General features: G+C 49.4%; 1 protein-coding gene across 3 annotated transcripts in view; it reads left to right on the top strand.

The window, feature by feature from the left end:
* The first annotated feature begins 1,648 nt into the window (after nt 1-1,648).
* NOD2 (nucleotide binding oligomerization domain containing 2) overlaps nt 1,649-17,200 on the top strand; it is a 37,455-nt gene continuing 21,903 nt past the window's right edge. The window contains exons 1-3 of one of the 3 annotated variants that reach the window (XM_053210138.1): nt 1,649-1,707; nt 9,646-10,112; nt 15,911-16,016. In XM_053210138.1, the coding sequence (XP_053066113.1) occupies nt 9,654-10,112; nt 15,911-16,016 (565 nt within the window). In that variant the 5' untranslated portion in view covers nt 1,649-1,707; nt 9,646-9,653. The other 2 variants (XM_027044425.2, XM_027044426.2) reach the window with 2 other exon arrangements.

The raw sequence follows: 17,200 nt of genomic DNA, 5'->3' as shown, positions 1-17,200 counted from the left end.
TATACAAATGACATCAGACAATATTAAGCTTTTGTATCCGGATTCTTTCACCCAACACGATGTTTATGAGACTGTGATTCTTGTGGACTATGGTAGTTCATTCATTTTCCTTGCTTATAAGAATTATGGTGTCATTTTTGGTACACTCACTTGACAAATATTTATTGCATTTCGGGTCCCGTTCTAGACCCTGGGATAAGACAGGAGCCAAGACAGACAGGTTTCTGCTGCCTTGGAGCTTGAGTTCTTTGCGGTGAGAGACTGACATCAAAGACAATAAATAAGGAAATATATACAGTACGTGGTATACAGATAAGTGCACTCTAGAAAAACACAAAATAAAACAGGGAAAAGGATGCCGGGGGAGGGGCACAGTTGTACATAGGATGGTCAGGGAAGGCCTCACTGAGAAAGTCCCATTTAAATTAAAAAATTTTTCTTTAAATGTTTTATTTATTTCTGAGAGACAGAGACTGAACGTGGGCGAGGGAGGGGCAGAGAGAGAGGGATACCCAGAATCCGAAGCAGGCTCCAGGCTCTGAGCTGTCAGCACAGAGCCTGACAAGGGGCTCGAACTCACAAGCAGTTGAGATCATGACCCGTGTCGAAGTCAGTCGCTTAACTGACTGAACCACCCAGGCGCCCCCTCTGAACATTCTTTTTAACGTTTATTTACTGTTCAGAGAGACAGAGTGCGAATGGGGGAGGGGAAGACAGAGACAGAGACGTAGAATCTGAAGCAGGCCCCACGCTCTGAGCTGTCAGCATAGAGCCCGACCCAGGGCCCCAATTCACTGACCGTGAGATCATGACCTGAGCCGAAGTCGGACGCTCAACTGACTGAACCACCCAGGTGCCCCAGGAAGTTTCATTTAAGCAAAGGCCAATGGATAAAGAACTTGTGGTTTATATACACTATGGAATACTACATGGCAATGAGAAAGAATGAAATATGGCCTTTTGTAGCAACGTGGATGGAACTGGAGAGGGTTATGCTAAGTGAAATAAGTCATACAGAGAAAGACAGATACCATATGTTTTCACTCTTATGTGGATCCTGAGAAACTTAACAGAAGACCATGGGGGAGGGGAAGGGGAAAAAAAAAAGAGGTTGGAGAGGGAGGGAGCCAAAACATAAGAGACTCCTAAAAACTGCGAACAAACTGAGGGTTGATGGGGGGTGGGAGGGAGAGGAGGGTGGTTGATGGGTATTGAGGAGGGCACCTGTTGGGATGAGCACTGGGTGTGGTATGGAAACCAATTTGACAATAAATTTCATATTAAAAAAAAATTAAAAATAGAAATAAAAATAAAAAAATAAGCAAAGGCCTGAAAGAGGTGAAGGAGGGAGCCATGTAGATTTCTAGAGGAAAAGCATTCCAGGTGGAAGGAATAGCAAATGCAAAGGCCGCAGGCCTTGCATATTCCAGGAACAGCCAGGAGACCAGTGTGGTCAGTGCAGCATGAATGAGGGGATAGCTCGGAGAGGGCACTGGGTGCAAACAGCATTTGTAAGGGCCTCCTGGCTCTTACTCTGAAATGGGCCTCATTGCGGGGGTTTTAGCAGAGAAGTGATATAATTGGATTCTTTAAAAAAAATTTTATTTAATTTATTTATTTATTTTAACAGACTCGCTGCTGTTGCCGTGTTGAAGACCGTAGCTGGAAAATCATGGAGAAAGGCTGGGAGCTGTTGCCATAACCCAGGTGAGACACGATGGTGATTTGGACCTGGGTGGTCATGGTGGATATGGTAAGAAGTGGCTGCATTCTGAATATATTTTGAAGGTCAAGCTGGAAAGTTTGCTCCCAGGTTGGATATGGGGTATGAGAGAAGATGAGTCCGTTCAGTTTTTCAAGTTCAGTTGCTCTGTCAGTTTTCTTAAGTAATCTGCTATTACGGGGCATTAGGAAGCTTCCAGCTTTTCACTCTTACAGAGAAAATGGTGGCGAACCTTCCTCTAGATAGATCTGTGCCCCATCTGGAATGATTTCCAGTCATTCTGGGGTAGAGGCAGTCTGTCTAATAACTCAGCATCGCAGGTATTTACCTGGAGGCAGTGTGGTCCAGTGGGTAGAGCCACAACTTTGGTGCCAGACGCCTGGGGGGCAAATCTTGGTTCTTCTTGTTAGTTAACTTTTCTGTGCCTCAGTTTCTCCCCCTATAAATTGGAAATCATAACCAATACCCAATAGCTGGGATGACTTGGGTTAATGTGTGTAAGCCTGGCACACAGTAAGCACCATGTGAATGTCCGTTATTTTCTTTTACGTTAAAAAAATGTCCAAATACCAGTGTTTTAAAAGGAACGTTTATATTAATACCTTCAATGGAAAACCCGTGTCACCTGCTCAGACGAATAGGAAACCATACAATAAAATAAATTTACTACATTGGAAACAACAACAGTACCGTTAAATTCTGGTTAGGTATGGTGGCAGAACCAAGTAGAAGGGGCAGTGTTCGAGAGGCTCAAGCCCCATTAGTACCAAACAGAGCCGGCTTGCCTCAACTGAAACGGAAGGCTGGCAAGACAAAGGAAAAAAGAGGAATTTAAATGCCCTGTCCACGCTCACCTGACAGGTAACCCATCACACTCTGGAAAACTCTTCTGGGACTTCACAATATTAAGGCCTTAGATGACTGTGGACACAAAGGGCGCATACCGGCTGGGACAGCTTTCTTAGCTTTTCCTGCCACAGGATATCTGGGGGCGTGTGTGTCTGGAGGGGGCCTTGTCCTGAGAGACTCTCTGGTTCCCTGTTGTAAAAAACTGGGCACTTGCGGGGATGAGCACTGGGTGTGACACATAAGTGATGAATCACTAAATTCTACTCCTGAAACCATTATTACACTGTATGTTAACTAACTTGGATTTAAATTAAAAAATTTTAAAAAAGGAAAAAAAAGAAAGACGGCTCACTCAGTAGGAGACACTTGGCGGGGGTCCCGTTCCTGCCCGCCCACCTGCCCAGTCCCGGTAGAGCTCTGAGCGCTCAGAGGTGGGAGCCAGCGGGAGGGGGGTGGGGAGGCGAGAGCCTGGACCGGAGGGGCGGAGCCCACCAGGCAGGGTGGGTGGGCAGGGCGCAGGGGCGGGGCGTCCGGACTGGAGGGGCGGGGCCCGCCGGGTAGGGTGGCTAGGGAGAGTGCGGGGGGTGGGGCACCCGGACCGGAGGGGCGGGGCCAGCGGAACGGGTGTTAGAGTCAGAGCTTGGAGTTTTGGGCCAGACCGCGGGGAGGACTTGGGGCGCAGGTGACTGCGCGGTGAGTGTTCCCCGATCCGGCACCTGAGCGCGGGGAGGGGCTGGGCGCCCAGAGTCCGGTCCCTCGGACTCGGACATCTGGCTTCCCAGCCGGGCTTGGGGAGGCCTTGCCCTGGTTTTCCGTTCTGGTGTCCCGGCCTCTAAATAGCAGGTAGAAGGAAAGGGGGCTTCTGGAGGTAGGGGAGCCCCCTGGCGGGCAGTGTCTACAGAGGATAGGGAGGTTTGGGGGGCGTGAGCAGAACTTCCGGCCCCGGGCCCAGGAGCTTTTGCTGTCTGGAGAGAAGTTGTGTCTGGCCTTCCTGGTGGGTGTGGAGGGAGAACTTGCAGGATGAGAAGTCCTGAGGCGCAGGGCTGGCCTGGGAATTAGGAGGCCAGATTTCGGGTCTTAAAGGAGGCTACCCTCTCTCCGGGCCTCAGTTTCCCCCTCTTCAGCATGCCTGTGAGGGGGTGGGTGTAGGTGAGAGAGGGCCGGGGTGATCTCTAACCCTGCTTGGGGACTTGAAACTCTTAGGGAAGCCTTCTGCCTCCTCCCCTCCCTTGGTGGGTGTGGAGACCCCTGCTCATCCCCAGCCCTTCCCACCCAGGCCCACACCAGGGCCTGCCCAGCCTTGCATCCTGTGTGCCTCCGCCTTCTCCTTTAGTCCTCATGTTGGGGAGCAGCCATCTGGTCCTACTTGCTTTTGAGCAAACTAAAAAGCCTCCCCAAATCTTCTCTGGGAGGGCCTCCCCCATCTGGACCCCAGGCTGTGTGTCTGCGCTTGGCTTCTTCCCCTCTTTCTGAGCCCTTAGGCTTGTCCCTCTTGTGGCCTCCATCTCCCCATGGGCTGGTCTTGTCTGCCTGGTCCTGTCCCCTTGCTAAACACCAGAGTGACATTTCCATTGCCTCTGCTCTCAGATTCTCTTTGCCAATTTGGGATCTGAGGCTGGGAGGGACCCCTATCTGGCCCAGCCACCTCCCACCGAGTGCAAGATCCCTCTGCTGGGTATGCCCAGTGATAGTGACTTACGAGGTGCCCGTTCAGTGTCCTACAGCTCTTGTTACAATTAGCTAAAATCTATGACTTGCAGATTTCCCCCGCTTGGTTCCACTTCTGCCTCCTGGAACCATGCAGAGTAGATGCATTCTTTTTTATTTTGAAAGAGAGAGAGAGAGAGAGAGAGAGAGAGACAGCGTGAGTTGGGGAGGGGCAGAGAGCGAGGGAAAGAGAGAATCCCAAGCAGACTCTGCCCTGTCAGCACAGAGCCCTGTGCGGGGCTTGAACCCATGAACCACGAGATCATGACCTGAGCCGAAATCAAGAGTTGGAGGCTTAACCAACTAAGCCACCCAGGCGCCCCAGAGTAAATTCATTCTTTTATTCATTCAAATGATCTTTATTGATACACTGGGTAAGACAGTGGGGCTACAGTGGTAAAAAAAAAAAAAAAAATCAGACAAAACTCCCTGCCCTCATGGAGTTGGTATTCTAGAAAGGAGGAGGACAGCAATCAAATAAGAACATACGTGATATATCAGGCTGTGAGCGGTGCTGTGGAGAAAAACAAAGCAGGCATGGGGGATGAGGGCTGGGGTTGGGTATTGCAATTTTATATAGCATAATCAGGGAGGGCCTCCCTGAGGTGGTGACAATTGAGCAAAGCCTTGAAGGAGGTGAAGGGTGAGCTATGTGAATATCTGACGGGAAGGACAGTTCACCTGTAGAGGGAAGAGCACAGAGCCCTCAGGTAGAGGCATGCCTGGTGGGAGCAGGTCCAGCTTGTTCTGGAAACAAGGAAGAAGTCTGTGTGGCTGGAGCAGGGTGGGTGAGGTGCCCGTGGGGGATTAGTAGGACATGAGTACAGAGAGGTAAGGGGTGAGGAGGTGGGTGTCTGTTGCATGGCGCCTTGAAGGCCACTGTGAGGACTTTGGTTTTTACTCTGAGTGCATTGGGATCCACTGGAGGACTTTGAAGGCAGGAGTCACCTACTCTGACTCAGGAGTTAGCAGACTAAGTCAGACTGTAGAGAGGTGAGGGCAGAAAGCATGGAGTGGGGGGACAGCGAGGGGACCACTGTTGTCATTCTGGGAAGAGGCCCTGGGGGCTTGTACCCATGATATAGAGGCCGTGGGAAAATACCAGATTTTCCAATTTGAGGTATAGTTTGAAGGTAGAGTCAGGGAGATCGGGATGGGAGAGAAAGGTAGAGTCCAGGATGTGTCGGAGGTTTTTGCTGGTGAGTCTGGAAATTTGGCCCTGCGGTCACCCGAGATGGGGGCTGTCTAGGGGATCTGGAGTGTTACGCTTTTTAAGTGTGAGATGCCCATTAGGCAGTCAGATAAGTTTAGTGGGGAGGTTGGAGCCAGAAGGAAAGTTGGGGGCTGGCATTTCAAGCCAGAAGAGCAGGTGAGCTCATTTAGGGAGGGAGACACAACTCTGGGGCTCCCAGCATCAGGAACTAGCCAAGGAGACAGAAGGAGCAGCGCATAGGATGGGAGGAGAAGTCAGCGTTGGGGGAGTGTTTCAAGGAGAGAGAGAGAGAGAGAGAGAGAGTATTCTGATAGATGCCTTTGCAGAGCTAGCCAGTCCAGAGCTGAGAGCCCAACAATGTGCACGACACTGGTGGCCATCTGGGGGGCCCAGGAGGACGTGCCTGGAGGGCATGGGAAGGGAGGACTGGAGGAGAGCAGTATGGGCAAGAGACAAGGGCTCCTGCTTTGCAGGGAGTCACAGAATTGGGGTGGGAGCCGGCAGAGGAAGAAAGGGCTCTTATTCTCCTGATGGAGAGACTGCAGTCTGTGTGCAGGAGGGAAATGGTCTCCCAGAGAGAAGCTCGGGGAAGGGGGTGGAATACAAGAGGGTTGCAGGAGGGGCAGGGCTGGGTCCAAGGCCGCAGGGAAGGCCTGGGCCCCGCTGAGATAGAGGAGCCAAGGTTCCCTGGGCCTCCCTCCTCTGGCCTGCACGGGCCCAGGGGGCCGAAATTTCAACTCTTAAGCAAATCAGCGGGCTCAGAGCTCTGGAGAAAGTCGGCTGGCTGCGGTCTCAGGAAGGAAGGAGGTGTCAGGTCCTGGGCCTGGGCCCCGGGCCGGAGGGTCAGGGGAGGCCCACGTGGGTTGCCCCTTTTACTTGACTCTGTTTCATGCCTCTTTCTTTTCATGGGCCTCACCTTCCTCAAGGGAAGACTGTGAAGGACTCCAAACTTGCAGTAACTGGAGTAGAGAAGAAAAGACAGTAGAGATAGATTTAGTTCGTCTGAAGGGGAAGTCTGAACAGGTGATAAGGAGGCAAGAAGCGGGATTTTCGGGACGGTTTTTATGAAATAAGGGTTGACTGGCCATCTGTTTTCTCTTGCTCCCAATTTAAGCTAAAGCAAGAGAAACTTAAGTTGGACATGATGAAGAAATTCCTGAGCTGGCAGCAAGGCCAGGTTTTCCCCCCAGATGTTTACAAGGATGTTAGGAGAACAATGCCTGCTCAGAGGCAGGGGTCTGACCAAATTGGTCCTTGGGGATTCCACCTGCTCTGAGGTTTCTGGAAGGAGGCCAGGGAAGAGTTGGGACTTTCCAGCTGCTGGTGGGGGACCAGAGCCCTAACCCTTAGGGCTGGGGCCTGTCTCTCCCTGCAGGTGTCCACAAATCCTTGATATCACCAGTTGGGTGTGTGTGGCTCAAGCATTCTTGGTATGTTTGGGAAGGGCCCCTGCTTGTCCCCTTCTGGGTGAGCACAGTTGTGGGTGTGTCTCCGGTCTGGGGGGGGGGGTCTGTCAGTGCAGGTCATGGTGGACGCACAGGGCTTTCCACCAGAGCGGATGAAAATTACCTACTTCTGCACAGTGGCTTGGCCAGCTCTGGCCTCCAGACCATCCTTTCAGGATTTCCCCGGGAGCTGGGGTCTGTGGGGAAATCTAGACCCACCGGTCCTGTGTCACTCAGCCTTTGCCTTCGTGCCCAAGGCCTGCCCCCAGGGGACTTGGCCATGCCCACCAAGCCTAATGATGTCTGCAGGGGGAGAGGGTGGCCTAGGCTCTCCCGATGCAGAAGAGTGGGCTGCTGTTCATTCCCACGCATCCTCTGGGTAAGAGGATGTCAGCAAGGAATGTCAGGTCTCCTGTTTTTGATTCCTGGCCTCACACGTACCCGCCAGGCATTGGGTCAGAGGGAGAGCGCCCACCCCATTTCTGGGCTGTTCCCAGAGGGAGGTGGTTCTTTGCCCCAGGTCCTGGACAGGTGTGGCGGCGGGCCTGGCGTTTCCACAGCCGAGAGCCATGCCAGGGCCAAGCCCAGACCTCTTCCTACCTGTCCTGTTCTCTCCTTTCCCCAAGTCCCCTCTCTACCCTCCTGACTCCTCTGCTTGGCAGTGGACACAGGGCGGAGGCCTGCTTGTCCAGAGAGATCTATTTCAGTTCCTGACTTACAGCAGCCGCTGCACTGGGGATGCCCTCGCAAGCTGCCAGACCTGCAGGTAACCTTGCTGCCTCAGTTTCCTCATGTGGCCAGCCCAAGGATTTCCATCCTAAGTGTTGGCAGCAGTCTGGGTTGGAGACGTCTCCTGTCCCTTCCTTTGGCTGGCATATGTGGACCGGCGTAGAATGTTCCAGCCCCTCCCCTTCCTCGGGGGAGTTTTGATTCATAAGCATTCCCCCCACCGTCCCCCACGCCTCCCCGGGGCTCAGCCCTGTGCCAAGCTTATGGATGCCAGAATGAGTAAGACCCAGGCTTCTGCTTGGGCCAAGAAGGACGGGAGACACATAAACAGTAACGAGGAAAGTTGCAAAGTCTCTAGGCACCTTGGCATCTGCTCCCTTGAGTATCTCAGAATGTCTCTGTTTTGTAAAAACAAGGAGGTGTTGCCCTTCCTTTTCCCTTTCCCTTTCCCTTTCCCTTTCTCTGGGCACTGTACCAGTCCGCGTCCCTGGTCCCTGTGGCAGTCGCACAATGGAGCCCGCTGAGAGATTTTCTCTGCTGCTTGGGGACCCTCCCAGGGCTTGGCGCTCAGAGAAATCTCTTCCCCTCAGATTCCCAGAACCCAGAGTCTGAAGGCGGAGCCCAGAGCAAGCCACTGACAGAGGCAGGACAGCATGTAATGTGTGGTGCGGTGGCGGCAGTGAAAGGGAAGGGAGGGCCTGGGGGCAGCTGGGAAGGAGGCGGTGGGAAGTGGGGTCCGTGCTCTCCTAGGCTTTGAAACGACTTAGTTTGCGCTATGATTTTTGCTTCACCTGGGGCTAAGATTTTTTTTTTTAATGTTTATTTATTTTTTAGAGAGAAAGAGAGACAGAGTGCTAGTGGGGGAGGGGCAGAGAGAGAGGGGGACACAGAATCTGAAGCAGGCTCCAGGCTCCGAGCTGTCGGCACAGAGCCCGACGCGGGGCTCGAACTTACCATAAATGGTGTGAGATAATGACCTGAGCTGAAGTTGGACACTTAAGCAACTGAGCCACCCAGGTGCCCCTGAGATTTTTTTTTAAGCTTATTTATTTTGAAAGAGACAGACAGACAGACAGAGCAGGCATGCATGTGTGAGCAGGGGAGGGGCAGAGAGAGAGGGAGTCCCGAGCAGGCTCCACTCTGTCAGCACAGAGCTCGATGCCAGGCTTGAACTCAAGAACCCATGAGATCATGACCTGAGCCAAAATCGAGTAGGACATTTAACCGACTGAGCCACCCAGGTGTCCCTGGGTTGGGATCTTGATAGCAGTATTCTGTTCTGTCCCTTGGAATCGCAGTGGGTTACCTACCAGGCATGGGCTCGGGCCCCTGTGTGGAACCCAAATATGGAGGGGATTGAGGGCATGCTTTCTGGAATTGCACTGCTTACGTTCAAACCCCAGCCCCACCTCATCTGTCTGTGAATTCTTGTCTAAGTCACTTGGCCTTCCCGTGCCTCAATTTCTTCGTCTGTAAAATGGGGCCGACATAGCATCTACTTCAGAGTGCTGACGAATTCACATGTGAAAGCATTTAGTATGGTGCCAGCATTTTGCCTGTGCTTAGTAGCTATTAGCTGTCATTGGAGAGAGTGCTGCTGTCCGCCTGAATCCAGCCAGCAGGGCATAGCCCCCTCCTAAGATCTCAAAGAGTGTTCATTTCCAGGTCCCTTGAGAACATTGCTCATAATATCAGCACAAGCCTTACTAAACTTCTTAAGGCAGGGAGGAAGTGCAGATGTGGAAACCAGGGGTCTTGATTTAACTCCTGGCTGCTTCGAACTCTCTGTGGGACCTTGGACCAATTTCTTGCCTTCTCTGGGCCCCAGTCTGTACATCTGTATAATGGAGAGTGTGGACTGGGTGATATCCGAGTAGATCTGTGGCCTCTCCGGACTTGGGGTGGGACCGACTTGCCCCCTCCACTGCCCCCTGCCTGCCTCCAGAGGAGTCCTGTGCTGATCTCACTCTCCTTCCCAGGTTATGAGATGTGCACACAGGAGGCTCTCCAGGCGCAGAGAAGCCAGCTGGTGGGGCTGCTGGTCTCGGGGTCCCTGGAGGGCTTCGAGAGCATCCTGGACTGGCTGCTTTCCTGGGAAGTCCTCTCCTGGGAAGACTACGAGGGCCTCAGCCTCCTGGGCCAGCCCCTCTCCCAGTTGGCCAGGCGCCTCCTGGACACTGTCTGGAAGAAGGGTGCTTGGGGCTGTGAACAGCTCATTGCAGCTGTCCGGGAGGCCCAGACCGGCTGTCAGGCTCCGGAGCTTTCCTGCCGCTGGGATCCCCACTCACCCCACCCAGCGCATGACCTGCAGAGTCACCGGCCCGCCATTGTCAGGAGACTCTACAGCCACGTGGAGGGCGTGCTGGACCTGGCACAGGAGCGGGGTTTCATCAGCCGGTATGAATGTGATGAAATCAGGCTGCCTGTTTTCACGTCATCCCAGCGGGTAAGGCACTTCCGTTTTGGGCGATCAGAATTCATAGGAAAAGGGTGTTTAGTCACCGAGACTAAGTTGCCTTTGTGGAGTCAGCCCTCTGGGGAGAAAGGTGATGGGATGCTCCCTAACAAGGCAGCCAGGCAGGTAAAAGTTGTTCAGGGCCTGCTTTGTGTGACTGTGGGCTTCTCTCTGGGGACTCTCCATCCTTAATCTCCCCTGTCTCCTTTCCTCATCTGTAAAGCATCAGTAAAGCTCTCGGGAGAAGTCACTGAGTTCATCTGCATGATGCTTAGAATGGTTTCTAGAGGATTCACTGCTCGTTTCCATTGGCTACTCTCAGCTCTGTTCTCAATGCTATTCTGTACTTGTATGCTTTTTGGCTCTCTTGAGTTAACAGCTCAACAGATCATGAAAATTCGTTGGATTGTATCTGTATTTAATAATTTTTACGTTGCACTTAGTACACCATTTAACTTCATAGTTAATTGTTAATTATTAGTAAGAGCCTGCTATGGACTAATGTAGCCTAAATGTCCACGTTGGATTTCTGATACGGACTTGCATTGGCTCGTGGACCTTCAGAGCTGGGGTGCAACTCCCTCCGAGGATGCCATTCCACGAGACCAGAAAAGTGTCTTGGAAACTCTTTAACACTTTTCCCCAGATAGTGACCCTCAGGGCTCTTGTGGTACAGATGGAACAGTAGCTGACATCCCATTTTATATATTGGAAAATTGATGCCCAGAAAAGGGGTTTGGTGGCATGCGAGTGCCATGTTGGACCGAGTACCTTGACTCGTTTGTTCATTGTTAATTTATTCATTCATTTATTTGGCCAGAATATAGGTAGATGCCTACTATGTGCCAGATTCTTGAATCTTATTGGGCTCGATAAGCAGGCACTCAATAAATACTTGTTGACGAAGCACATGGGTTATTGAATGAATTACAGCTAAATTGCAGCATTAGGATGGGCTGAATTAGGGGACTTTCTAGTTTTTATTTGACTATTAAAAAAAGTGTATTTGGCATTTAGGTAAGTGGTTGAGACTGACAGGATAAGCCAGTCTGTCCTCAAGACTGTTTTAAAGCTAGCTCAAGGTGGCTGAGTATTTACAGAGCAGATGTGATGTGGTCCCCTCTCGTTACTCTTTAGTTCACATGAAACCTACAATTGTCCCCTGAGTACTAGCTCCTTGATCCTGGCCCTGTGGGGATTACAGAAGACATGTTAGTTGTTGCACCTACCTTGGTGTCTTTTGTGATCTATTGAGGGGATCAAATCAGCCCACACGGGAAGTTAAAGAATTGTGTCTTGTCATTTTTGATGGCGTGTTCAACAATGTGGTCTGGTCTGGATGCTCTGAGGGGTTTAGAGAAGGTAGCCTCAGGTCTAGAGAAAACAGGGCACTAAGAGAGGAGGTAATTGGATTGATGAAAAAAGAAAATAGGAGAACTCATGGGCCAAAGAAGAAATCATAATGGAAATCAGAAAATATTTGGAACTAAACAATAATGAGAACCTGGTTTATAAAAATGTATGGGGGACAGTGAAAGCAGAACATAGAAGGAAATTTGTAACCTTAAATACTGATATTAGGAAAGAAGAAAGCTGCATTTTAACAAGCCAAGAATCCATCTGAAGAAAGGGCTCTGTGGGCAGCAGAAGCAGGGAGGGCTGGGACGGAGCTGAGTAGCTGACAAGAGATCTGCAGGTGGTAGGAGTTTACAAAGGGACTGGGCTGCCTGAGGTTGAAGTTTTTAGAATCCAGTTCTCTCTGAGCCTGTTTTGAGCTCTGGAATGCTATTGTTCTCGAACTTGGTGGCTTTCCTTCAGTGGCTGCATTTCTGACAAGTGTGGGTGGCTCTTGTGGTGTGTCCCACTAACCTTATCTCCCCAATCCAGGACTGCCTTGTATACTCTCATATACTGACCTTATAATTTCCTGTAAAGAGGTGGTTGTCATAGATTGCAGGTTGGGGGCTGAAAAATGCTATGGAACAAATCAAAATGTAAGGTAAAGAACCATATCCTTAAATACCCAATGCTACTATTCACTGAGTGCCTACCATGTGCCGGGCACTGTCCTTAGCCTCTATATTTATTGTCTCTAAGCCACACTGCTACCTTCCAAGGGTGTAGTGTTGGCTATACTGTTTCTTAACAGTGAACACTACTACCCAAACTACCCATTTGAGAAGTGGCCCAGCTAGAGTTCAAATCCAGGCCTGACTGTCTCCAGAGCTTATGATCTTTACTCTCTGACATGAAATATGGGGCTTCGTGGGGTGAACTCGCACAGGTGAGCATAACAGTTGTTAGCAAACCTGAGGCTGTAATACCAGCTGTCCATCTGACTCGTGCACCTGCTAAGGTGGCTAGGGCCAGGGTGTCAGACTGAATCACTTGACTCTTTTACAATATTAATTCCAACACCTTTAACTTGGGAAATGTAGCATGCCAGCAGAGAAACGTATAATGCCCTATATGGTGGTATAAACATGTTCCCATTCACCCATGCGAAGGCATAGAATGTTACTAGTACTTTCCTCAATCGCAACTGCCAGCCTGACTTCTGTGTTAAATCAATTCTTTGCTTTTCTTTATAGTTTTAACACCTTATGCAATGATTCTCCAACCAATGTGTTTCGTTTTGAAAAACATGTAGCAAGCACAAGCATAGTGGTGTCTGGAAAGGGTAGTGCTGCCTCGCTTTCTTGGATGCAGGCTCCCAGGAGCAGGGATGCCGAACAGGGTCTCAGGGACATGGTCTGGCTTCACCTTCTCAAGTTTGTATGGGCTCCTGCTGAGAAGTCAGTGGGCAAGGTCATGGGTGAGTCCTGAGAAATACAGATTCACTACAGCTGGAGGATCTGGTAGGGCGGATATGAGCCAGGGGCCGGATGTCCAGCTGGAATATGGTCAGAGGAAGTGGGCTCTCTGTGTGTTCAGTTGTAAGCTTGTCAAAGGCTCTTCCAGCTCCCAGGAATAGGGCCAGGCCAAACACTTCTGTGGGGTGATATGGGTGTCCTCAGCTGACCCAGGCAACAGGGGGCGAGAGAAAGAATGATATTAGCCTGTGACGCAGACACGCCAAATATAGATAAGGATTAGAGCCAGGCCTGCCTGGACATTTAGGATATAATTACCCTCAACACGTCTGAGTTTTAAGTCACACTGCTCCAATCTTCCTCGACTAGTGGTCTTCTGCTTACGGTGCAGAGCTGTCATCCCAAGATCTCCCTTTATGGTCCTCTTGTGTGGGTTTTCCTAAATCCTGATTACTATGTCTTCCTTTTCATGGTTTGTTCTATTCTGGGAGATCAGGTCTCACCTCTGCTTTAAAATGAGTATATAGGAGTTAAATTTTAAGCTCTTCTATATCGCTGACTTTCCTCATATTTGGTCAGTAATTTGGCTGGGTATAGAATTCTGGGTTGGTCATCATTTTTCTTCAGAATTTGGAGATGATTACTCCCTTATCTGCTGTCTTCCAGAGAAGAATTGCTAGAATTCCAAAACTATTTTATAACTCGTTCTGGAAGCACGTAAAATTTTCTTTTGGCCCTTAACATTCTGAAATTTCACAATGATGGGCCTTAGTGTTTTTCCATTGTGCTGGACACTCAAGGGGCACTTTGAACCGAAAACTCATATCTTTATTGTCTGGAAAATTTTCTTGGTTACTTCATTGGTGATTTCTTTCTGTTTTCTCTCTTCTCTCTTTATGGAACTACTATTTGAATTTTAGGACTCCTGGACTGATCCCCTAATTTTCTTCTCCTTCTTTTCTGTTTTCCATCTCTGTGTCCTTTTGTACTACTTCCCCTATGATATCTTCAACTTATCTTTAAAACCTTGCATTTTTCATTTTTGCTATCACTTTTAATTTCCAAGAGCTATTTAAAAATGTTTCTTATTATAGCATCCTGTTTTTGTTTTATGGATGCAATTTCTTGTCTTACTTAAGGATCATAATGATACGGTGTGGTTTTTTTGGTGTTGTTGTTATTGTCATTGTTTGTTTGTTTTGGGGGGGGCAGATTTTATTTTTTCACCCTGCATAACCTTTTTATCCTACAAGTTGCTTTTCCCTTCTCCACTTATTTGGGCTCAGTCTCCCATATTAGATGCTTTCTTTGGGCATATGATGATCCTTAGTTGTCTTCTCATGACTGGAATAGACTCTCTAAAACTTACTGGAAACTCAGAGCCTGCAGGTGATACTTGTCTACCTTGAGTTTCACTGTAGACATTTTGGGAAGTGGTTCTATTTGTATCTTGAGACCTTTCCCCCTAGGTTGGTCAAGTTACCAGTGTAGACGTCACAGACCTCCTGCCTGGAAGTTAAGGTCTGACCACCAGAGTTGTGGGAACCCAGTGAGTAAGAGGGCTGAGGGCTGGGTGGTTATAGTGTTGGGGAGAGGTATCAACATTCAATACTCATTTTGCACGTGGTCATTTAAACCTTCATTTAGGGTATGACACCCACTTCCATTATTGTACCTGGTGCCTCCCAGTCCAAGGACCCTGTTTGAGCCTTTCCAGAATGTAAATCTCCGCACTTTGCCATGGCAGGGCAGGGACGGTTGCTGTTGACTTGGAGTGGGTAAAGGAAATTGGAGATCTGTTTTATAAACCACTTTGACTTAGCCCTCCTTAATTTGACCATTTCCTTTGGTTCTCAAGGTAACTGATGCTTTTTTTTTTTTACATGAAAAGATTTTTTAAAGTTCGTCATTTATTTCTTTTTATTTTTTATTTTTTGACAGAGAGATAGCAAGCAGGGAAGGGGCAGAAAGAGAGGGAGAAAAAATCCCAAGCAAGCTCCACCCTGCCAGTGCAGAGCCTTACGCGGGGCTGGAACTCGCAAACTGCGAGATCACGACCTGATCCAAAATCAAAAGTCAGATGCTTAACCGACTGAGCCACCCAGGTGTCCCCTGTACCTGATGCTTTTAATTCCAGAGACCTTTATAGATTCTGAGATGTACATTGTGTGCTTTTCAACCTGTCCGTTGTTGGATGAGGATTTGGCCTTCCAGGCTCTTCTAAGTCTATTACTATTTATTCATTTGGCAAGTCCTTAAGTGCGTGCTCTGTGCCAGCACTGTTCTAGGTGTTGAGGATACATCGGTGAACAAAACAGACAAAAACCCTTGTCCTGGAAATACTCACATTCCAGTGCAGGGAGACGGGCAATAAGCAAAAGGAGGAAATGGCAGAACATCCTGGGAGGTGATATGGGCTGTGGAAGAGAAGTAGAATGTGTCCGAGGGTTCAGAGTTACAGAGTTGCACCTGTAGGTGTGGGGGTGGGTGTAGATTAGGGGTTTTGTTTTGGGTATGTTAAGCCGGAGGTGTTTATGGAACATGTAAGTGGAGACAGCAGGTAGGTAGTTTGAGATGTGCCCAGCGAAGGTTCAGGGGAGCAGTTCAGGTTGGCGATGAAAATGTGGGAGGTCGTACTCAGAGATGGGATTTCAAGCCTCAGGGCTCCATGAAATCGCCTCTCTTCCAAATGATTTGCAGCTTCCAGAACTGTTTTTCCTATCCTTGCAGGTTTATAGATTTATGTCTTTTTTTTTTTTCCTTTCCTTTTTTTATGTTATTCACTCTTATTCGGGGCCAGATTGGCTGTGTGTTCACTCTGCCACGTAATACCGTGTCTCACTGTTGTGGCTGTTTTACTGGCCTTTTATTGTGGTGGGGGGAGAGACATCTATGAAATTGGAGTAATCTGCGGAAACCTTCACACACCCGTCCGTAGGCTTTCTGGAAAGACACCGACTTTTGCTTTCCCCACAGGCAAGAAGGCTGCTGGATCTTGCGACCGTGAAGGCGAATGGGTTGGCCGCCTTCCTTCTACGACATGTTCAGGAATTGCCAGTCCCGGTGGCCCTGCCTTTCGGTGGTATGTATATGTTCTTCTCAGTTCATCAGAAAGGGAAAGAAAGGCTGTACAGATTGAAGGTTAAGAGCAAAACTCCAGAGCGAGACATCCGTTAGATTTCTACTCACTGGCTGTGCAGGCCTCCCTCAGGCTCAGTTTCCTGATTTCAAGGATAACACCACCACCGACTCACCGGGCTAGTGGGAAGATCGAAAGGGTTCCCATGTGTAATACTAGGGTTAGCTTTTATTCATGAGCTGCACCGTGAAAACTGGAGCTACCACGCGTTGAAGCTAAAAACAGGTGTCCCATACTGGCCAAACTTATTATCTGCACTGAAAAGGAGACACTTTTGAGATAGGGCTGTTATCTCTTGATTTCTGCAGTCACTATCAGAAACCCCAGGACCGAGTGGATTTAGATAATGTGGTATCTCTCATTGCACACGGTTCACCGACCCATCTCTGGAACGGGAGGGGCTCAGATAACTCAGCTGCAACAGCTCAGGCGTCCTCCCGGGCGAGTGACGGGCTGGGGAGCACAGTGCCCCGACTGGCCCTTGGTTAATGAGTGCCATTGACATCATCAAGCACAGCTGGCTTTCATGCGTTTTACCACTATGACATGGTGCAAGATCCCCCAGGGTGACAATTCCGAAGTTGATGATGGACATGTATTTGGGTTTCAAATGAGAGATACCTTTTTTTTTTTTTTTCCTTTCTCCCCCTGGAGAATTTTATATTGTTGGTGGCTGGAAAACCTGCCTTAGAAATCAGGGTATTAGAGGGTGGCTCAGTCAGTTGAGCATCCGACTTCGGCTCAGGTCACGATCTCACAGTTCTTGGGTTCGAGCCCCGTGTTGGGCTCTGTGCTGACAGCTCAGAGCCTGGAGCCTGCTTTAGGTTCTGGATCTCCCTCTTCCTCTGACCCTCCCCTGTTTGCGCTCTGTCTCTCTCTCTTCCAAAAATAAACATTAAAAAAAAAAAAAAAAGAAATCAGGATATTAGAGAAAAAGGTGTATATCTTCTGGTATCCGTTCGGGGCTCCTGGTATATCCAGAGGACATTAAGAGCGGTGATAATCATCAGCTCTGGGAGCAGAAGAGGAGACACAAACACAGGGCATCTCCTTCGGATGCATAAATACAGCTTTGGTATTCCAAGGGTGCTCTGTGAGAATTTCTTGTTCCCTTCTGAGTTGAGAAC

This window comes from Acinonyx jubatus, chromosome E2 (genome assembly GCF_027475565.1).
Source record: "Acinonyx jubatus isolate Ajub_Pintada_27869175 chromosome E2, VMU_Ajub_asm_v1.0, whole genome shotgun sequence".
Classification (NCBI taxonomy): Eukaryota; Metazoa; Chordata; class Mammalia; order Carnivora; family Felidae; genus Acinonyx; species Acinonyx jubatus.
Note: the sequence above shows the minus strand (reverse complement) of the source record. Positions and strands in the feature narration are given on the sequence as shown.